This window comes from Aristolochia californica, unplaced genomic scaffold (assembly GCF_029961685.1).
Source record: "Aristolochia californica isolate CCGP_79_NKW_82.1479 unplaced genomic scaffold, dmAriCali1.0.hap1 SCAF_16, whole genome shotgun sequence".
NCBI lineage: Eukaryota > Viridiplantae > Streptophyta > Magnoliopsida > Piperales > Aristolochiaceae > Aristolochia > Aristolochia californica.
Window position 1 is genome coordinate 2,491,791 of NW_027181837.1, and position 18,451 is coordinate 2,510,241.

General features: G+C 37.2%; 1 protein-coding gene across 1 annotated transcript; it reads left to right on the forward strand.

The window, feature by feature from the left end:
- The first annotated feature begins 389 nt into the window (after window positions 1-389).
- LOC137953295 (uncharacterized) lies at window positions 390-9,704 on the forward strand. Its single transcript, XM_068800624.1, has 6 exons — window positions 390-718; window positions 2,586-2,791; window positions 5,731-6,031; window positions 7,329-7,436; window positions 8,744-8,988; window positions 9,083-9,704. Exons 1-6 carry the CDS (start codon window positions 527-529, stop codon window positions 9,198-9,200), a joined length of 1,170 nt encoding a protein of 389 aa, XP_068656725.1. The 5' UTR covers window positions 390-526; the 3' UTR covers window positions 9,201-9,704.
- Window positions 9,705-18,451: the final 8,747 nt, after the last annotated feature.

Genomic DNA, 18,451 nt, shown 5'->3' on the forward strand with positions numbered 1-18,451 from the left:
CCATGCGTTCCTCTTTCACTTCCTTGTCGAACTGGTTTAATTCTTCTCTAAATAGGTAATAGTTGTACTAAAGTTGCATTTTTAGTCCATCCAAAATGTCTAAGCAACGTTAGAAGGCTTTTTTTCTGAAGTAATAAACAACTGCAAAAGAAGTATGTTAGATTAAAAACTCTTTACGGACAAATCTTTTAACAAGAACACAAACCCTTCCAAAATGAAATAAAAAACTAAGGAAAATATGATCTCAAGGAAAGCTGAGTCTTTTAAGTTCAAACAGTTGATTTCCTACCCCTCTTCTTTTGATGAATTTGTTATTCAAATACCACTTTGAGCCGAGTATGACCCTGTCTCAACAACAAAAAGAGGAAAAAAAAAAAAAATCAGATCATTCGCTGGAGGCACGTGCACGCGCCGACAAATCGTCATTGTACAGCGACCACATGTTATGGTCATAAAGAAAGCCTGAGCGCAGAAGGTAGCCAGAAACAGAGAAAAGCAGGCGCAGGCGGGAGAAACAGAGGGTGGCATGCCGACGCTTGCCTCTCTCGCCCCCCCGCCGCCGCTGCCTCCTCTTCTCCTTGGACGGCCTCACCTTCGCTTTGTTTCTTTCCCTCGCGCTCGTCCTCTCAAAATAACACATAATCGGCTTTGCAAGCCTCTACTCGTCGCTGCTGGTTCTTTCGATGGATTCAGTGCTAACCGGAAATCACTGTCCGAGGTGAGATTTCTATTTTCTTAATATTTTTCTATCTTTTTTTCTTATTCTGTGGAACTTTGGCTTCCTTGCGTTTTTATTTTAGCTTCTAGAGTAAATGGGGATTTAATTTAGTCATTGTCCTAATATTCTCTTCCTGTAAAACAAACCCTTCTTAAGGATGCCAGAAGCTCCAGAGGCCCTTTAGTGTCTTAGTTACTTCCAAAGTAAAATACTAAAAGATAAGTATTAGGACAATTGAACAATTGAACATAAATAAAATACTAATATAACTAAAACACTAACTGAGACTTTTCCGTAGACCTTCTTCCATGAGACTCTTCTATAAGATTTCATTATATTAATTCTAACTCTGTGAGATTTATTGTTGTTAGAGTTATGTAAGACTCTTTTATACCTACCCATCAACACTTTCCCTCAAATTGAAGTTTATAACTTTAGCTTGCAATAGAAAATGATTCTTGGTCTTCAATAAAAAAATTTCATAGATGTAAAATCTTTTTCTTTTTTTCTCTCCCTTTCTTGAACATTTTGGTTACATAAAAATTACCACAACATGTAGAACAAAATACCTCTTTCTTATATTTTTTTTTACTTTTCCCCGTCAAGCTTGGGATAAAAAAAACATAGAGACCCAACTTGGACAACATAAAATATAAGAGAGTAAATTATTCCTAGCCGTATGACAAAACTCTGTACACTAGTCAAAATGGTCATAGTCCAAAACACACTCCGCTCAATTTTAAAAGTGGAAAAATGATCTAACTTTAGGGCACACCAAAGAGACTACTCACATTGTAAGGGTAATTCAAACACAAATCACCTCTTGGGTGAAGAATAAAAGACTTGGCACGAACTGGATGTTGGGCACACGTATATTTTTTAGGTAGTGGGTCTAGACATTGCTTTGAAGTGATGAAAACACAAGATGACAAACTGAATAAATACTAGTGAAAAATAACTTTAACTGGAAGGAGGCGATTATGTAACTCTCATACTTCCAAACAAGTCTAGAATGTGACCTTCTTGTTTTTTTCTTTAGAAAAAACTAAGGGAAATTATAACAATAGAGCTGTAAACATAACAAACAAGTTAGACCAAGTATGACCTCAAAGAAATTTCTAGGGAGTGAGCATAGTTTTTGGAGATAACAATGCGGAAGATACATAACCAAGTAACAAAAACGCAAAAAAAATGAAAACAACATCGAAGCAAGATATCGCATACTTTAGACAAACACATCATGAAGTTATCACGTCAAAGGATGGAGAGACAATAGGAAAAGAAGACTTATAAAAAAGGGATGAAATTCATAAAGGAGACTAAATTTTGACAATTTTGATAACCAAAAAAAGGGGAAAGACATTGATCTCGACATAAGTGGTGATGGAACATCCCTGTAACTGATGTCCCCTCCGATGGATAAAGAAACAACTTTTGCCTTTGATCAAGTATTTTTTGAGGCTCTAGAAATGCCATTTAGCTCAATACCATTATGAAATTTAGAGCCTCATAGATGATGAGAGTGACGAGATGGAAAGAATAATGAGGGAGAAGAGACGAACAAAAAAAAGGAAGAGGGTAATAAGGAGATTGAGCATACCTCCTTGTCTCCTTATTCATAATTTATAGAAGGGATTAGATTGAAACTTCACACTTATTTAAATCTACTAGACTCTGTATTACAGATTCTATTACATCCAAGCTTTATGTATTGTAGTAACAACCAGACTTTACTCAAACAGTGTACTTTCTAGTAAAACTTCAAACCTTGGCCGATGCTCAAGGTTAACTGGTTTCCTTTCGATTGTTTTCTAATGTAAAGATAGAAGAGTTCCGGATCTAATTCGTTTAATCGTTGGTTTTTCAGGAATCAGTTCTCTCAAATCTTATACAAGAGATCGAACCTTTGGATGTAAGTGTTATCCAAAAAGATGTTCCAGCTGATACGGTGGATGCCATCAAACGGACCATATCAGGAATGCTGGGTTTGCTTCCTTCTGATCACTTCCATGTCTCAATTGAGGCCTTCTGGGAACCGCTTTCCAAGCTGTTGATCTCATCCATGATGACAGGGTATTGTTTACATAAGCTTAATATATCTACTTCGTATAATCTGCTTTGCAAGAGGTGAAATTTTTATGTTTATTTATTTATTGTGATGTCCAGCTTAGTGAACATCTTGTTCCCCTCTTTTACACAACTACTGGCAAATTCGAAGCACAAGGTTTTACATAACTCCCAGAGGGTAATCATTTTAAAAAATTAAATAAAGAATCATTTTGCAAAAGAGGACCTCAGAGGCTTGTACTTCTTTTATCTCTTACTGTGATGGAATGCTAAAAAATTCAGTGTGTCTATTCTATATATATATATAATGGATAGCTCATATATGTGGGGTGAATGTTGTCTAGTATGATGGACCAGTAAATAGCTGACGCATCAAGTCCATGTGGAGGTTAGGGAGTATATAGAAGTAATTGTATGTCCAACCAAGTGATTCTGCCAATTGCATAATTCGCTTCATGCAAATTCAAGGTGTTCAGTGAATAATGATTTTTATTGCAAGCATTAGATGGTCATCTTTCATAATTTTTGGTCCAGGAAATCCATAGTCGGATGGATGCATGGGTTGGCACGTTCAATTAAAGTGGTTTGCATCTATGTTTGTGCGATATTGATTCTGTAAATTGTTCCTTGCTTCACATGGTTGCCGTTAATCTCTGGGACTCAGACTAGCCTATTCTTTCTGTAAAATATACGGGCGAGCTAATTCCAGGTGAAGCCATTATTTGATGAAATCAAGACCCATTTGATGAAAAAGACCCTACAAACTGTACTATACGTCTCAAACTAATGACTCTTTCTCTTCATTAATATTTTATTTGTCCTTCCATTACTCATTCTTGTTTTCTGTGAATCGTGAAGATTTCTTTCAAAAGAGAAGGAGAAAGGATTTACAAGACCAAAGCTAGCCTAAAACTAGGGTCAGCAAAAAAACCCCAAAGGCTAAAAACAGCTGAAGAAGAACAAAAGATAAACAAAATAACTGAAGAAATGATTATCCCAGAGTTATTTGACTAGTGTTGCTCTCAATAAGTTGCTGCACCTATCCTTGTGAATGAACCAACTATCCAATTTGCACATCTAAGAGTGTGAAACCACGTCAACTGAAGCTTTTCACAGGTTGCTACAGTTCATCAAGAAAATGGCAAAAGCTCCTAGGAGCCCGAGTGGCACTCAGCCAATGATCACTTGGGAATCAACCTCTAAAACAAGAGGAGACAGATAATTCTGAGGAGAAGTATAATTCTGCCTAAAAATGCTCATTCCATAGAGCAGAGCTTGAAGTTCTAAACCCCAAAGGAGCAGTATACATACTTAAAACCTGCCCTAAATAATCATGAAAAATAACAATGTCATGTGGAACCTGGATTTTTCTAGAGATCCCATCAAAGTTTAATTTGATCCACCCTTCTAGGGGAAGGGTTCAAGAAAGGACCAACTACTTATAGAGTCAATAAAGCAACCACATCTCTCCAATGAGATCTTATGACAACACTAGTTTGGAAGGAGAATTTTCCTAATATAAATTGCATATAGACTATTCCAAAAAAAAAAAAAAAAAACTGTGTATACTGTAACTCACTCTCTACTACCCTGCCAATAGACTGAGAATGATTCTCAATAGTTCTACAATTTATTTCTTTCCGTAAAGCACAGAAAGTTGTGTACAAAGCTGCCATTGACAAGACTTTCCTTTGTTTTGAAAACTTCTAGCAAAATCTTGAAGAAGCAAGTCAGGAAAAGAGGCATGAAAACATAAATTAAAGTCGAATCTTGTGCTGCATGACGCTCCAAGGGTCAAAGGCAAAAGGGCAATGCATAAAAATATGATTTTTTGTTTTATCTACGGAATTTACATCTATTATCCTGAATAAGTTGACCATAATGAACAAACTAGTCAGGTGGGAGGATCTTATCTTGAGACTCACAACACAAAAAGTTCTTCACGTTAGGGTGTGCTGGGCTACTAGCTAGAGCAAAAGCTGGGTGGCTTTGAACTACAGGAGAGAAAAATGGGTATAGAATGAGGCCATAGTGTTAGATCTTGATGTACTACATATCCAAAGAAGCTGGTCCTTCCAACTTCTCAACATGAATCTAGTATCAACAATGAAAAGTGCAGAATTTGAGTCTTAGTTGCATTGTCTGAATGAATTTGGACAATCACCTGATGATCTCTGGCTATGCTAAACTGAGAAAAAGGAAGAGGACAAAGATGCAATATTAATTGAAGTGTTGAACCAAAACCTGACCCTATTCCTATGTCTCACATGAAATTGAATGCTTTGCATGAACATATGTTCTAACCCAAGGGAACCAAGAATCAATGGGGTATCGGTACTTTGCTAAAAGGATTCTTCTGCAGAGGGAATTGTCCTCAATGAATTGCCACTACCATTCACAAAAAAGAGTCTGATGCATTAAGTGAATGGAATTAATGCCCAAGCCTCCCAATAGCTTCAGAAGGCAGACCTTTAGCCAGTTTAAGTAAATGATGATAATTTGGAATCCCAACATTTGCAGCTTTTGTGAGCGTTGTCTTGTTGCAGGGTTTAGAATTTTACCATTTCATGTAGAGAGGCACCTTTCCATTTTTTCAACTACTGTGTACCAACCATATCATATGACCAAGGAACAAAGGAAGCTCTAAGTACTGAACCGGTGAAGTCACAATTTTACAACCTAAAGCCTTTGCAAGACAAGTCTGATCTCTAATTACTATTTTGTGTCTATTAAGAGTAAGTCTACTGGAAGGACATATGTGAATAATAATTTTGTATGAGTAAACTTTTCGAACTTAAAGAGTGGAATATAAACAACTTGGTGTAAAAAAGAAACAGGAGGGTCAATAGAAGAAAAAAAGCTCTTTTTTGGAATGTAGATCACTTTTCCCTTTTCTGCATCACTCTTTATTAGCTGAGTAAAATGTGTTTCTGTTCTTTATGCAGCTACACCCTTCGGAATGCTGAATATAGGCTCTGTCTTGAAAGAAACCTTGATATACAGGAAATGCATTTTGAGAAACAGAGAGGAGCATGTGCAGAACATGATGATCAAGAAGTTTTACAGGAAGGAAAAGGAATAGGCTCCAATTATGCTGAAAGGAAAATTTTATTACCTGAACATGAAAGATTTGAAAAAGATCTTCTTTTATTTGAGAGCCTTAGTGCTCAAGGACTTGGAGAAATGTGTTCTGAGGCTCAGGAATATATCCATCAGCTGCAAGCTCGTTTATCTTCTGCCAAAAATGTATGTGCCAGTTTTGGAGTTTAATTTCTTGGTTTATGTTGTTGATTATAAAAAAAATTTAATACTATCTGTTCTTTATGAATGTATTATGTTTTCAGAGGAACATTTCTTCCCATAATTTATACATTGATCATAGATGCTGTGAACCTTGACGTTCTTGTTTGTTTCTCAATAATTTCTGTATTTATAGTCATATTCCTTCTCTTTTTTTTTGCATTGTTTTTTGTTTTTGCTTTTTTTAATTTTTTTAAAACTTATTGGGTTTTATGGCAACTAGTGTCAAGGACATTTATTTTTTATGGAGTGTTGGTTGTAGTGTTTAATCAAGGCCTGCAAGTTTGACTATGTCATACCTTGTCTTATCTGTAAAAACTCTCACTTGCTATATATCCTACCTTGTCATTGGGAAAGGAAATTTTTTTCCATTGAAATGGATCCTTTGATGTATGTTTAACTCTATGTAAAAAAAACTACTCATCCACATTCTCGTGTTTATTGAGCCTAAAAAACCACCTTTTTAGTGGAAGGTGGACTAGTGTCAAGGTGGCTTCAATTCCAGTTTATTCAGATCATTCTAGAGCTCATTTGAAGTGGATGGGGGTAAAGTCAGCTAAATAGAAGATAAAAAAGAGATTATGAAAATGTCTGATAAAGATGAACTTGGATCCATCTAACAGTTGGATCTAAATATTAAGTCTAGTCCGGTTCCGGCCATTGGGTAAAGTCCACCCTCAGCTTTTGAACCTTAACTCAGAAATTTGAAGGCGTGTATGCGTGGGCTGATGAGACAATTAGTATTATCTTATTATAGTTCTCAAACTCATTTTTAGGAACAACTCCAGTTTGGGACTAGTACATTTCTTGTATGAATTGTTGATCCTCATCCCATTTTTCTTATTCTTGCAACATGCTCAATGTATTTTGCTGAAGAAATCACTACTGATTTTTGTTTTCTTTTCTTCTGTCTTTTGTGGCTACTGTTCATAAAAGTGCCTAAGTCTTAGATTTCAACCAGGATCTATATACCAATGTTCACTTTGCATGTTATACAAAAGCCTCTATGAGGACGTACATAATGTGAGATACCATACCTGCCTTTTTTGCCTAACGGGTATCTTTAGATGGTGTTTTATGCATGTACTGTTCGCTTGGTTATTCTTGTGCTGTAGATCGAGTCTTGCGATAATATTGCTCTTGCAAAATATTTGAAATTTAGATGATGTTTCAATCATGTTGTAATTGTTGACTTGCATTATTCTTTTTTATGTAAACTAATCAAATCTTCTTTTGGCATTAGGAATTGCATGACTTGAAGAGGAAAAATGCTGCACTGCAAATGCAACAGTTTGTTGGAGAAGAGAAGAATGACTTATTGGACTATCTGAGATCCCTAGAGCCAGAAAAGGTCCTTCGTGCTGTTTTGACGTTAAAACTATGGGTTATTTACACATTAGAGAAAATAGGATTTTGATATACATCTTAGAAGGTAGCCATTAACCCAGAAAATTGTGCACTCATTAGCCGTCAAACCATATGAGATAACCTGACATTAAAAGATGAAAAATACCGCCAGCCATGATATCTTTTGCATGATTTTAGGCTTCTTTTTTTTAATTAGTTTTGCATAATTTGCATTTGTATGCTTGTTTTTTTAAAAGCAGGCCCATACATGTGACATGGGACAAATTCCACTTTGGAGCAGCAGTCCCACAACCACTAATCAAGCCTCACAATAGTGAGGATTCACAATTCTTCATTATTAGGGACAACAGCAATGGGTTTTGAGACAGATTTTGCAAAACCTTTCTCCAATTGAACACAACAACTAATTGAACTTGGTCCTTTGTCCGGGTCAGCCATGAGATGAGTCTAAACTAATCTGGGTTGGCCATTTCAACCAATGAACTGACTGACCTAGCCCGATCAATTGGGTTGCTCATTGTGCAAGGGAACTCTCCTGCCCAATATAGCAGGGGCACCTCTCTCATCTGTCTCAGGCAGGGAAGGAAGGTGAGGGCTTCCTTGCCACGCAGAAAAAGGTATGAGAGATGCAGCAGTCCCCCTCCCTCTCCTGTTACCCTCACTCTGCAAGAATCAAAGATAGGGGAAAGAGGGAAGGGGGCTGTTACCCTTCTGCTCCCTTTTTCCTCTTATTGTAGATGATAGGGGAGGGATCTCCTGCCCTCCCTCACTGTCACACGATGTCTGGGAGGACTGGAGATCCCTCTCCTGTTGAGAAAATTTAGCAAGGGAAGTGGGAGTGGAGACCCAACCCTCCTATTGGCTAGGAGAGGATTGTTACCCTCTATACCATGCAGTATCCACACGGAGAGGGCAACAACCCTCTCCTTGTCGGCAAGAGGGGCGAGGATTGGCATTCTGTCTCCTCCCTTCTGTTGATTGGGGGAGAGACATCCCCACCAGATATAAGTTTTTTTATATATTTTTAAAGAAAAAACATGTTTAACATCATACCTCCCTCCCCAATTTAAGCGGGAAAGATGTGGTATGTTCCCGTTCCACCTTGCATCCCTAAATGTTATTGTAAAGACAGTTTTTAGTGGAGTGTTTCATTCTACGTGTCTTTGTTTGATTTAATTAACAGAAAAAGATGGTTAAGAGTGTGTATATGTGTGAGCCCAAGCACGCGTGTGTGTGTTCTTGATTTTCCATGTCAATAATCTAGGACTCTGGCACGACTTTCATTTACAGGTAGCTGAACTGTCAGAACCAACATCTTCAGAAGTGCAAGAGATAGTTCATTCTGTGGTTCATGGTCTCCTAGCCACTCTTTCACCAAAAATGCATTCAAAGGCTGCTCCTCAATCTGATAATCCAGAGCGTGCAACACTGGATACAGCAAAAGAAGACATTGCTGAACTTGTTGAGGATGCTTCCCTTCACTTCCAGCCACTTATTTCAGTTACGCGTGATTACCTGGCCCGTCTTTTATTCTGGTGAGTGTTGGACTCCTGAATACATCTGGTTTCTCTTGCATAAAATGGCTTTTTTAAGTTGGGAAGTTCTGAGACTCATATACCATGCTTTCAGGTGTATGTTATTGGGTCACTACCTTAGAGGTCTGGAGTATCGGCTCAATCTTATGAAGCTGTTGTCATTATCCAGAGGAGATAAATTGCAGTCTCAAGATAGTGGACAGGGTGCTTGAGTGCTGGTAAGCGTTGTTCTTGCAGTAACTGATGCTTGCTGTGTGTTGCTCATGAATTGGGGTTTTCCAGCTTCCCTTTATCCACTGTTGACAATAGCTCTTACCTCACTGATTCTTATGTTTCGTTTCGACCATACCCAACTGTTCTTTATAATTGCAACTATCTAATTTATTTGTACAGACATTGAGCAGTAGTGGAGTCATTCTGGTGGAGTAGATGCACCAAAATTCCTTGGATTTGTATTTTATGTGTCAATTGTCATCCAAAGTTTCCATGCTAAATGTGTCAAATTGTGGTGCATTGGCGTGTGGAAAAGGGTAGAAAAGGACAGACCTAGTGTTTATGTCTGAGTCAAATGTTATAAAAGTCATCCAAAACACTGATCTTTGCCTAGATCCAATGCCAACATTTATGTTCCAACCATAACTTTCAAGAACAGTTATTGAAGTTTGACCCAAAAGAAGAAGGAACAAGGGTTGAAATTGGTAAACCTTTTCATTTGATTCATATGACATAAACCAACCCTCTATCACTTTTGATAGTTACATTTATTTATTTTTTGCCAATTGTTTCCTAGTGTTAATTTTGATTTATTATATTAAATATTACAATATTAATTTGGTATTAACCAAAATTAATTAACATTAATTAATATTAAATTAAACGCTAAATACAAAATATATAGTAAATAAAAATAAATATTAGAATTGAATAAAGTTACTCCTATTAAATTAATAGTATACTTAAATTACTTTGTTACATCCATATTTACAGAAAATATTTAATGGTATAGTATATATAATAGTATATACTATTAATAAATATATTTTAAAAATAATTTTTTTAATATTAGTTAAGGAAGGGTGTGCTTGATATATATCATATGCTTATGTACCTGATATATATTGTGTAATTAATATTGTAAAAATTATAGATCTAAGGATTCTTAATAATAATATTTTAAATTATTAATTATCAATATTATATAAAAATTGTGTACTATATGTTGAATTTATGGAAAAGAGAAATAGTTTATTGACTTATTGTAATCAATGTACATGAACCTCTATTTATAATAGAGGAAGGTAGTAGAATCCAATTATAACAAAACTATCTTTGTCCTAATTATACCCAAATTCTAATACTTAAAGATAAGTCTTAGCATAATTAAATGACCCAATATTGATAAAAGACAAACATAAATCAAACTAGAACTCTTCTTGGACGTGATATAAGATAAAGATGTATTTGTGAGTCCTTCTTGATCTTCCAACTTATGTGATAAGGATGTCAGCTCATGGTAATCATTATAGATGCTTAGTGATTTGAACTCCATCCTATATTAGGACAAGGATGGCAACATGGTGACTAGTCACTTGGCCTAAACCAACCATGCATATGACTCTTGCATCACTATCTTGGGATCCAACAAATCAAATAGCCTACCTTGCAACTCAAACTCGAAACAAGATATTGTCGTACTAATTCAAGCCAAATCTTTCCATCAAGCATGACATCATCAAGTTGGTCACATTCTCAAGTACAAATCTTAGTCGGTTCTATGATTCACACAACATGATTTTTTTCTCTTCTGAAGTATATCTAGAGGATGATTCATCCTATCTTTGAATGGGATTCTGATCTAATTAACGTATGGCTCACTTGTGAAAAAAGGAAGTCATTCACAGCAATTGAAGATATATATAAAAGAAAGAAGAAGAAAACTTAAATACACCTATTTATGTTTTTGTAAAGTCGTTGTATTAGGAAAATACTTTATTTTGGTACTATCCCTGTCCACAAAGTAGCGTGATCATAAATACAATAACTCAAAATAATTTATAATATTTTAGGTATGTTGTATCTTATTTTTAGTTTAGTCTTCTGATTTGATATCTATGAACATTTTGCGTTTGTTCTAAAATTATTCGACGACTAGACTTAGGTCTCCTTGATAAATTAGTGGTTTGAACTTATTGTTGGCTGTTGTATGACGAGTGACGAGGGAAATTTGATCTTGCATATATATTTGACTGGCCAATGAGGTCTGGTGGAACCGTAGCTAGGGTGTTTGCTTATTGTGAGGTCCATAATAGCTTCAAGAAAATTTAACAGAGTTGGGGTAGAATTTTACTTAGTGCTCTATCAAGATTTGGGCAAAGTTTTTGACTTTTTTTGGGAGCTCTAGTGACCTTCTGTGTCTCTCTGGTCCAATAGTTTCTCCATCAATTTCTCATCAATTTATAGGGTGGTGGGCGTGTTTCAACCACCTCTCCCCATGACTAGTTCTACATTCAAGGGAAAAGAGACACTTAGCTTAACCTTTCTTCTTTGCGGGAGGTGGCACCCTCCTACAAGATCAATGTGTTGGTGATGTGCCACCTTCTTTGCTTAGGTGATACTCTTTTACAATGCCACATGTGGGTAATGTGTCACCTCCACATGGTGCCATGTGTTGATTTATAGGCCCAATTTCAAATTGACTTTATCTGGAAGGCTGATCTTGATCTAGACATTCTAGAGAGTGATCTAATGATTCAATTTGACTTTCATGATAGTTTTATGGTCTGGGTTCAGTCGGAGCTGTAGTTTGGGGTTTAATTTTGATGATCAAAATTTTGTGCCTTCATGTACGTTTTTAGATAAGGAGAGTAAACATAGTTCCATTTTAATAGTTTATTACTTTGTCAAAGAGTCTTGAGAATTTTATTTAAGAAACTATGTGGGTAGTAATTTTCTTTATAAGTAGTCAATTTAGAAAAGTAATAAAGTGTTCATTGTTAGTAATTTATATTTTAATTAAGTATTTGAATTCTTTCTTTGCAACTATATTTTAATTTGCGAGTCACACATTCAATTATAATTAAGAGGCTTAATCGTCGAAAAGTTCTATTTTGGTGATGTTACTTATTCTCAGAAGCGTTAAATGTTTTAAAGTTTATAAATAGGTGAATACGTTGTAACTTTCAATAAGTTTTGAAGATTAATATAAGTGTTTCTTTTTAGTTATCGGACTTCTATTGTTTCTTCTTTCTTTTGCAAATAATAATTTGTGAATTTTTCTCTTGTGCTAGCAATTGCTAGTTATAAAACATTTGTTGAAAATTCATGTTCTGAAAACTATGAATTTCTGAAAGTTGAGAAGGTCAGGTATCTCATATTCTATCCTTATTAGTTTGTGGTGTTAGACTCGAAAGAGATTTTCAGACAATAGCCGAAGATATATCTCTACAAGACCGACCAAACGAATTAGTTCATATTCTTCGTACCATTTTGAAGGTTTGCAATAATAGTGGCCTCAATGATGTGCCCCTACATAAACATGGAATTGTCACTTCCATCTAGTGTAGATTGTTTATTTCAGCTTGGAACTAGCGAGTGGTGAGGCTTATCAAGTATATTGAATTAGGTGGATAAGAATAAAAGAGAAAAGGCCATGAGGTGATATTGCAACATCCAAAAGTGAGTGTGATCTTATTGGTGATACATGGAATTGGTAGAATTGGTAGAGCATGATTGATATGATTGATATCAAACGACCTTTCTCATTTCGCCAAATCTCTAGAGTCTACCTAGCAAAATTCATGCAATAAAAATTTGAATTTTTATTTATTTTTTCTTTCATTTTTAAAGAGTTTATTTTAATATAAAGTTGCCCTAAGATAGTTGATAGATGCTAGATTCTGACATGAGAACTAGGTTAATTATAATTGAATAACCCTTATAATTGTATTATAGGTGGTTATTTATCAGTTTTCACTTGAAACATGCATTTATTGAATTTGGCATTAATAACTGTCGATATTGCATATTTTTCTCTCCTGAATTATATTTCATTGTTTTTAAGGTTTATCTCTTCCTGAAATGCTTTTTATAGATTGAATTATGGAATTTCAGGAGAATTATGGTGGAGAAGGAGATATTTACCAAAATACCCTTCTTGAAATGGAGGTAATTTCTAGGGCAAATCGTTTTAAAATAAGAAAAATCTTATTTAAAGGAAGGGGAGGCGCCCGAGAGAGAAAAGGAAAGGAGCGTGAAGAGAGGAGGGCGTAAAGAGAAGAGGAGGAGAGAAAAACAGAGGACTTTGACCAGAAACAGGGGAGGACCCGAGAGGAGTTCCCCACCGCTATTCGCCGGCCAAGACCTTTCGCCACGCCACCGTCGTCCACCGCCGTCCAGCAACTGAGAACAAACCCGAGGAGAGCTCGATAGAGTCTCCGTCGAGGTGAGTTCGACAGTCGCTCGCCAGGCCGGGAGGGGATCCGAGAGGGCTTCTCCGGTGCCACTTCTTATTTCCGACCATCCTCCGGTGTCGTTTACATATTCCGACCAGTCCCAGAGCCATTCCGACTCCAACCGAGACTCGAGAGAGCCGGTTAGAGAACGTTAGCTCTGTTTCGCTCTTCGCCGGACGTTAACAAAAAGGTCTTTCTTACTGAGAATGTAAGCTCAATTCTGAAGCATAACACTCCTCCTAAAGTTAAAGATCCTGGATGTCCCACAATTTCATGTGTCATTGGTGAACATACCATCCAGAGAGCTCTTCTTGACTTAGGAGCAAGTGTGAATTTGCTTCCTTTCTTTGTGTACCAGTAATTAGGTTTGGGGGAATTGAAGCCTACTCCCATCACACTTCAACTAGCTGACCGTTCTGTCAAGATACCACGAGGAATAGTTGAAGATGTTTTGATAAAAGTGGATAAATTTCTGTTCCCGGTTGATTTCATTGTTCTTGATACAGAACCAGTAGTCAATGTGACCAACCAAATTCCTGTCATCCTAGGACGTCCCTTCTTAGCCACATCTAATGCTATCATTCATTGTAAAAGTGGTGAGTTGGAGTTGTCTTTTGGAAATTTTAAGGTCTCATTGAATGTATTTAATGCCGGGCACCACCCACTTGAGTCTGATGATCTGAGTCCTGCATTTAATATAGAAACTGTTATGCTTGATCACGAATCCACTCTTGAATCTTTTGAGTCTTGCATAACATCTTTAGACATGGACTATTTTGATGAGGAAACATATTTCCAAGAGGTTAATTCTTTACTCAATTCTGTACCTCTGTTGGAGGAAGCTTATGAGGTTATCACAATTGAACACCCACAGGAGCTTCCTCTTGACTTGGACAAACCTCTTGAAACTTCCAAGCTAGACCTTAAGCCACTTCCTCCCACATTGAAGTATGCGTTCTTGGGACCCATGAACTCATTACCAGTCATTATTTCCTCTTATTTGAGTACTGAGCAGGAGGAACAATTGACTGAAGTTTTACAAGCACACAAAGAGGCATTGGGGTGGACTCTTGATGCCTTAAAAGGGATTAGCCCCTCCATATGCATGCATCGTATTCATTTGGAGGAGGGGACTAAAGCCTCACGTGAGATGCAACGTAGGTTAAATCCCCATATGCTGGAGGTTGTGAGAGAAGAAGTCATCAGGTTGCTTGTGACAGGAATCATTTACCCTATTTCCGATAGCACCTGGGTGAGTCCAATTCAAGTTGTCCCTAAGAAAGGGGGGATAACAATAATGAAAAATGAGAGTGGTGAATTGATTCCCACAAGAACTACCACCAAGTGGCGTGTCTGCATTGACTATAGAAAACTTAATTCCGCCACTAGGAAGGATCACTTCCCACTACCTTTCATTGATCAGGTACTAGAGCGATTGGCCGGCCACAATTTTTATTGCTTCTTAGATGGATACTCCGGCTACAATCAAATTCCCATTGCTCCAGAAGACCAGGAAAAGACCACATTCACGTGTCCGTTTGGCACTTATGCTTACAGACGCATGCCTTTTGGTTTATGCAATGCACCCGCCACTTTCCAACGGTGCATGATGAGTATTTTTTCTGACATGATTGGTGAATTTTTAGAGGTCTTTATGGATGACTTTTCTGTGTTTGGCTCTAGTTTTGATACATGTCTGCACAATCTTTCACTCGTATTGTCCCGTTGCATTAAGTCCAATTTAGTCTTGAATTGGGAGAAATGCCACTTCATGGTGAAAGAAGGAAATTGTTTTAGGACATGTAGTGTCTGAGAGGGGTGTAGAAGTGGACAAAGCCAAGGTTGACCTAATTGCCAATCTGCCACCACCTACTTCTGTGAAGGGAGTGCGTTCTTTCCTTGGCCATGCTGGGTTCTATAGGCGTTTCATTAAAGACTTTAGCAAAATTTCTCGTCCTTTGACGAATTTACTTGCTCAAGATGTTGCTTTTGCCTTTGATGATGCCTGTATTCATGCTTTTGAGACACTGAAGAAATGTTTGTCCACTGCACCCATTGTCCAACCCCCTATTTGGTCTTTGCCTTTTGAGTTGATGTGTGATGCCTCTGACTATGCATTGGGGGCTGTTTTGGGGCAAAAGACGGATAAAATGCCCTGTGTCATTCAATATGCTAGCCGAACTCTTCATGATGCTCAATTGAATTACACTACCACTGAGAAGGAGTTGCTAGCTGTTGTGTTTGCCTTGAACAAATTCAGATCATATCTGTTAGGGTCAAAGGTTATAGTGTTCACTGATCATTCTGCTTTGAAGTATTTATTATCCATCAAGGACACTAAACCTCGCTTGATTAGATGGATCTTGCAATTGCAAGAATTTGACCTTGAGATTCGAGATAAGAAGGGTTGTGAGAATGTTGTTGCTGATCATCTATCTAGGATATGTGTAGTACCTCAGGAAGGATTCCTTCCTTTAAATGATTCCTTCCCTGATGAACAACTTCTCCAAGTATCCCAGTTGCCTTGGTTTGCTGACATAGTCAACTATCTTGTAACTCATAAGATTCCTGATTATTGGAGTAAACAAGATAGGTTGAAATTCTTTTCCCAAGTCAAACATTTTTTTTGGGATGATCCTTATTTGTTCAAGGTGTGTTCTGACCAAGTCATTAGGCGTTGTGTACATGAGCAAGACTTTGCCAACATTCTTGAATTTTGTCATTCCCACGCATGTGGTGGACATTTTGGTGCTAGAAAGACCGCAGCTAAAGTCTTGCAATGTGGTTTCTATTGGCCTTCATTATTTAGAGATGCCCATGAGTTTTGTCAGGTGTGTGATAAATGCCAACGAACTGGTTGTTTGTCTAGGAAGAACATGATGCCTCTTAACCCCATTCTTATTGTTGAATTGTTTGATGTGTGGGGTATTGACTTCATGGGTCCTTTTCCTGTCTCGTTCGGCTATTAATACATTCTTGTTGCTGTTGAATATGTCTCTAAATGGATTGAAGCTATATCATATAAGACAAACGATCACAAAGTGGTGGTAAAGTTTTTAAAAGAAAATATCTTTAATCGGTTTGGTACCCCGAGAGCGATCATCAGTGATGGGGGATCTCATTTTTGTAACAGAGCATTTGAGACCTTATTGAAGAAATATTCCATCACTCATCGGGTGTCCACTCCATACCACCCGCAAACTTGTGGTCAAGTGGAAATCTCTAATAGAGAGATCAAACGGATTTTGGAGAAGACGGTTCGCTTTGATAGGAAAGATTGGTCCACTCGATTGGACGATGCCTTATGGGCCTATCGAACCGCTTATAAGACTCCTATTGGGATGTCTCCATTTCGCCTAGTATTCGGCAAAGCATGTCATCTACCTGTTGAGCTTGAGCATAGAGCTTATTGGGCCATTAAGGCTTTAAATTTTGATTTAACTCAAGCGGGTGAGGAGAGAAAGTTGCAATTGAATGAGTTGGAAGAGATACGTCATGATGCTTATGAGAATGCCAAACTGTATAAGGATCGAACAAAGCTTTTACATGATAAATCTATTTTTCGTAAGTCTTTTACTGTTGGGCAGAATGTTTTACTTTATAACTCACGATTGCATTTGTTTCCAGGGAAGCTAAGATCCAGGTGGTCCGGTCCATTCGAAGTTACACAGGTGTTTCCTCATGGCGCTATTGAGATCCGCAATCACGGAGACGGGTCGATCTTCAAAGTTAACGGTCAGAGGCTCAAACCGTATCTTGAGAATGTCCCCACACCAGAGGAGGTGATGGTGATTTTCTTGGAGGAACCTGTCCTTTCATCTTGAATGCGTCAGAGTCTTGCTGACGACTATAAACTTAGCACATTGTGGGCAATCCCCACGTTTCTATCCCTTTGTACATTACAGTTTTATTTTTATTTTTATTTTTATTTTATTTTTTGGTTTATTCATACTCTCTTACCGGCTGAGAGCATAAATGGTTCCGGTAGTCGATGACCAGACTTTTGGTCCCTAGTTTGAGAGGTCTGTACTCAAACAACCGTTCTGGGATTGACCAGTTCGATCTTGAAGTATTGAATGAAAACCTTATGGTGAGTAACTTAAGGACTTGTGTTCAGCGCGTGATTCCTGCTGCCTTCAGTGGCCAGTCACACGGAGATTTCTTCAAAGTGTGATGTGGGATAGCGGTTTCATCTACGGATGATTACCTACGGGTACGGCTGATACGAGTAAACCTTCTTCGAGGGAGACTATGTATCATTCCTGGGGGTCTTTATTATTATTATTATTTTTATTTTTTTTGTAGTCGTTATAGTGTTTTAACTTTTCCCCATTGAGGACAATGTCAGGTTTAGGTTTGGGGGGGAAAACGACTCTTTTATGTCTTAGCAATAATTTTCTTTTGATTTCTGTTACCGGTTTTCAAATTACTCCTCTTAGTATGTGGTTAACATTAGTAGAGTTAAAATAAGTTATTCAAATGTGTTTCAAAAATTTTCATAAAATTGTGTAGAATATGCCTATTAGAAATCTGATATCATTTGTTGTGATTCATGAGAATTCAATGGGATAACTTACTATTGCATTAGACTTGGAACTTAGTTGCAAAAGAGAACATGTAAATCTAGTGTTGATCTATGTTAGTCTAAATAGTCTTGTATGCCTGTTTGAACTCAATCTTTTTTATACCTCAGTGAAATTCCCTGTTGTAATGTAAGAATGCGAAGGGAAATACTCTTGCTTGCAAAAGACAGATAACTTCAGAAACAGCCTGGGTAAACCCAGGGACATGCACCAGAACAGTCGGTTACTTAAAAATAAGTGCATGTGCAGTGAAGACGAATACAAAATGGTGGTAATACCAAAAGTATTCAGTGAAACAAAAATTGCGCTGGTAATAGCAAAAGTGCGCTGGTAATAGCGTAAAATGGTTTTCAATCTGGAAGCAATGAGTTTCTTAACTTTGAAGATGAATTGTAATTTGAAAGAAGTTGCAAGTCAAGATTGAAATTG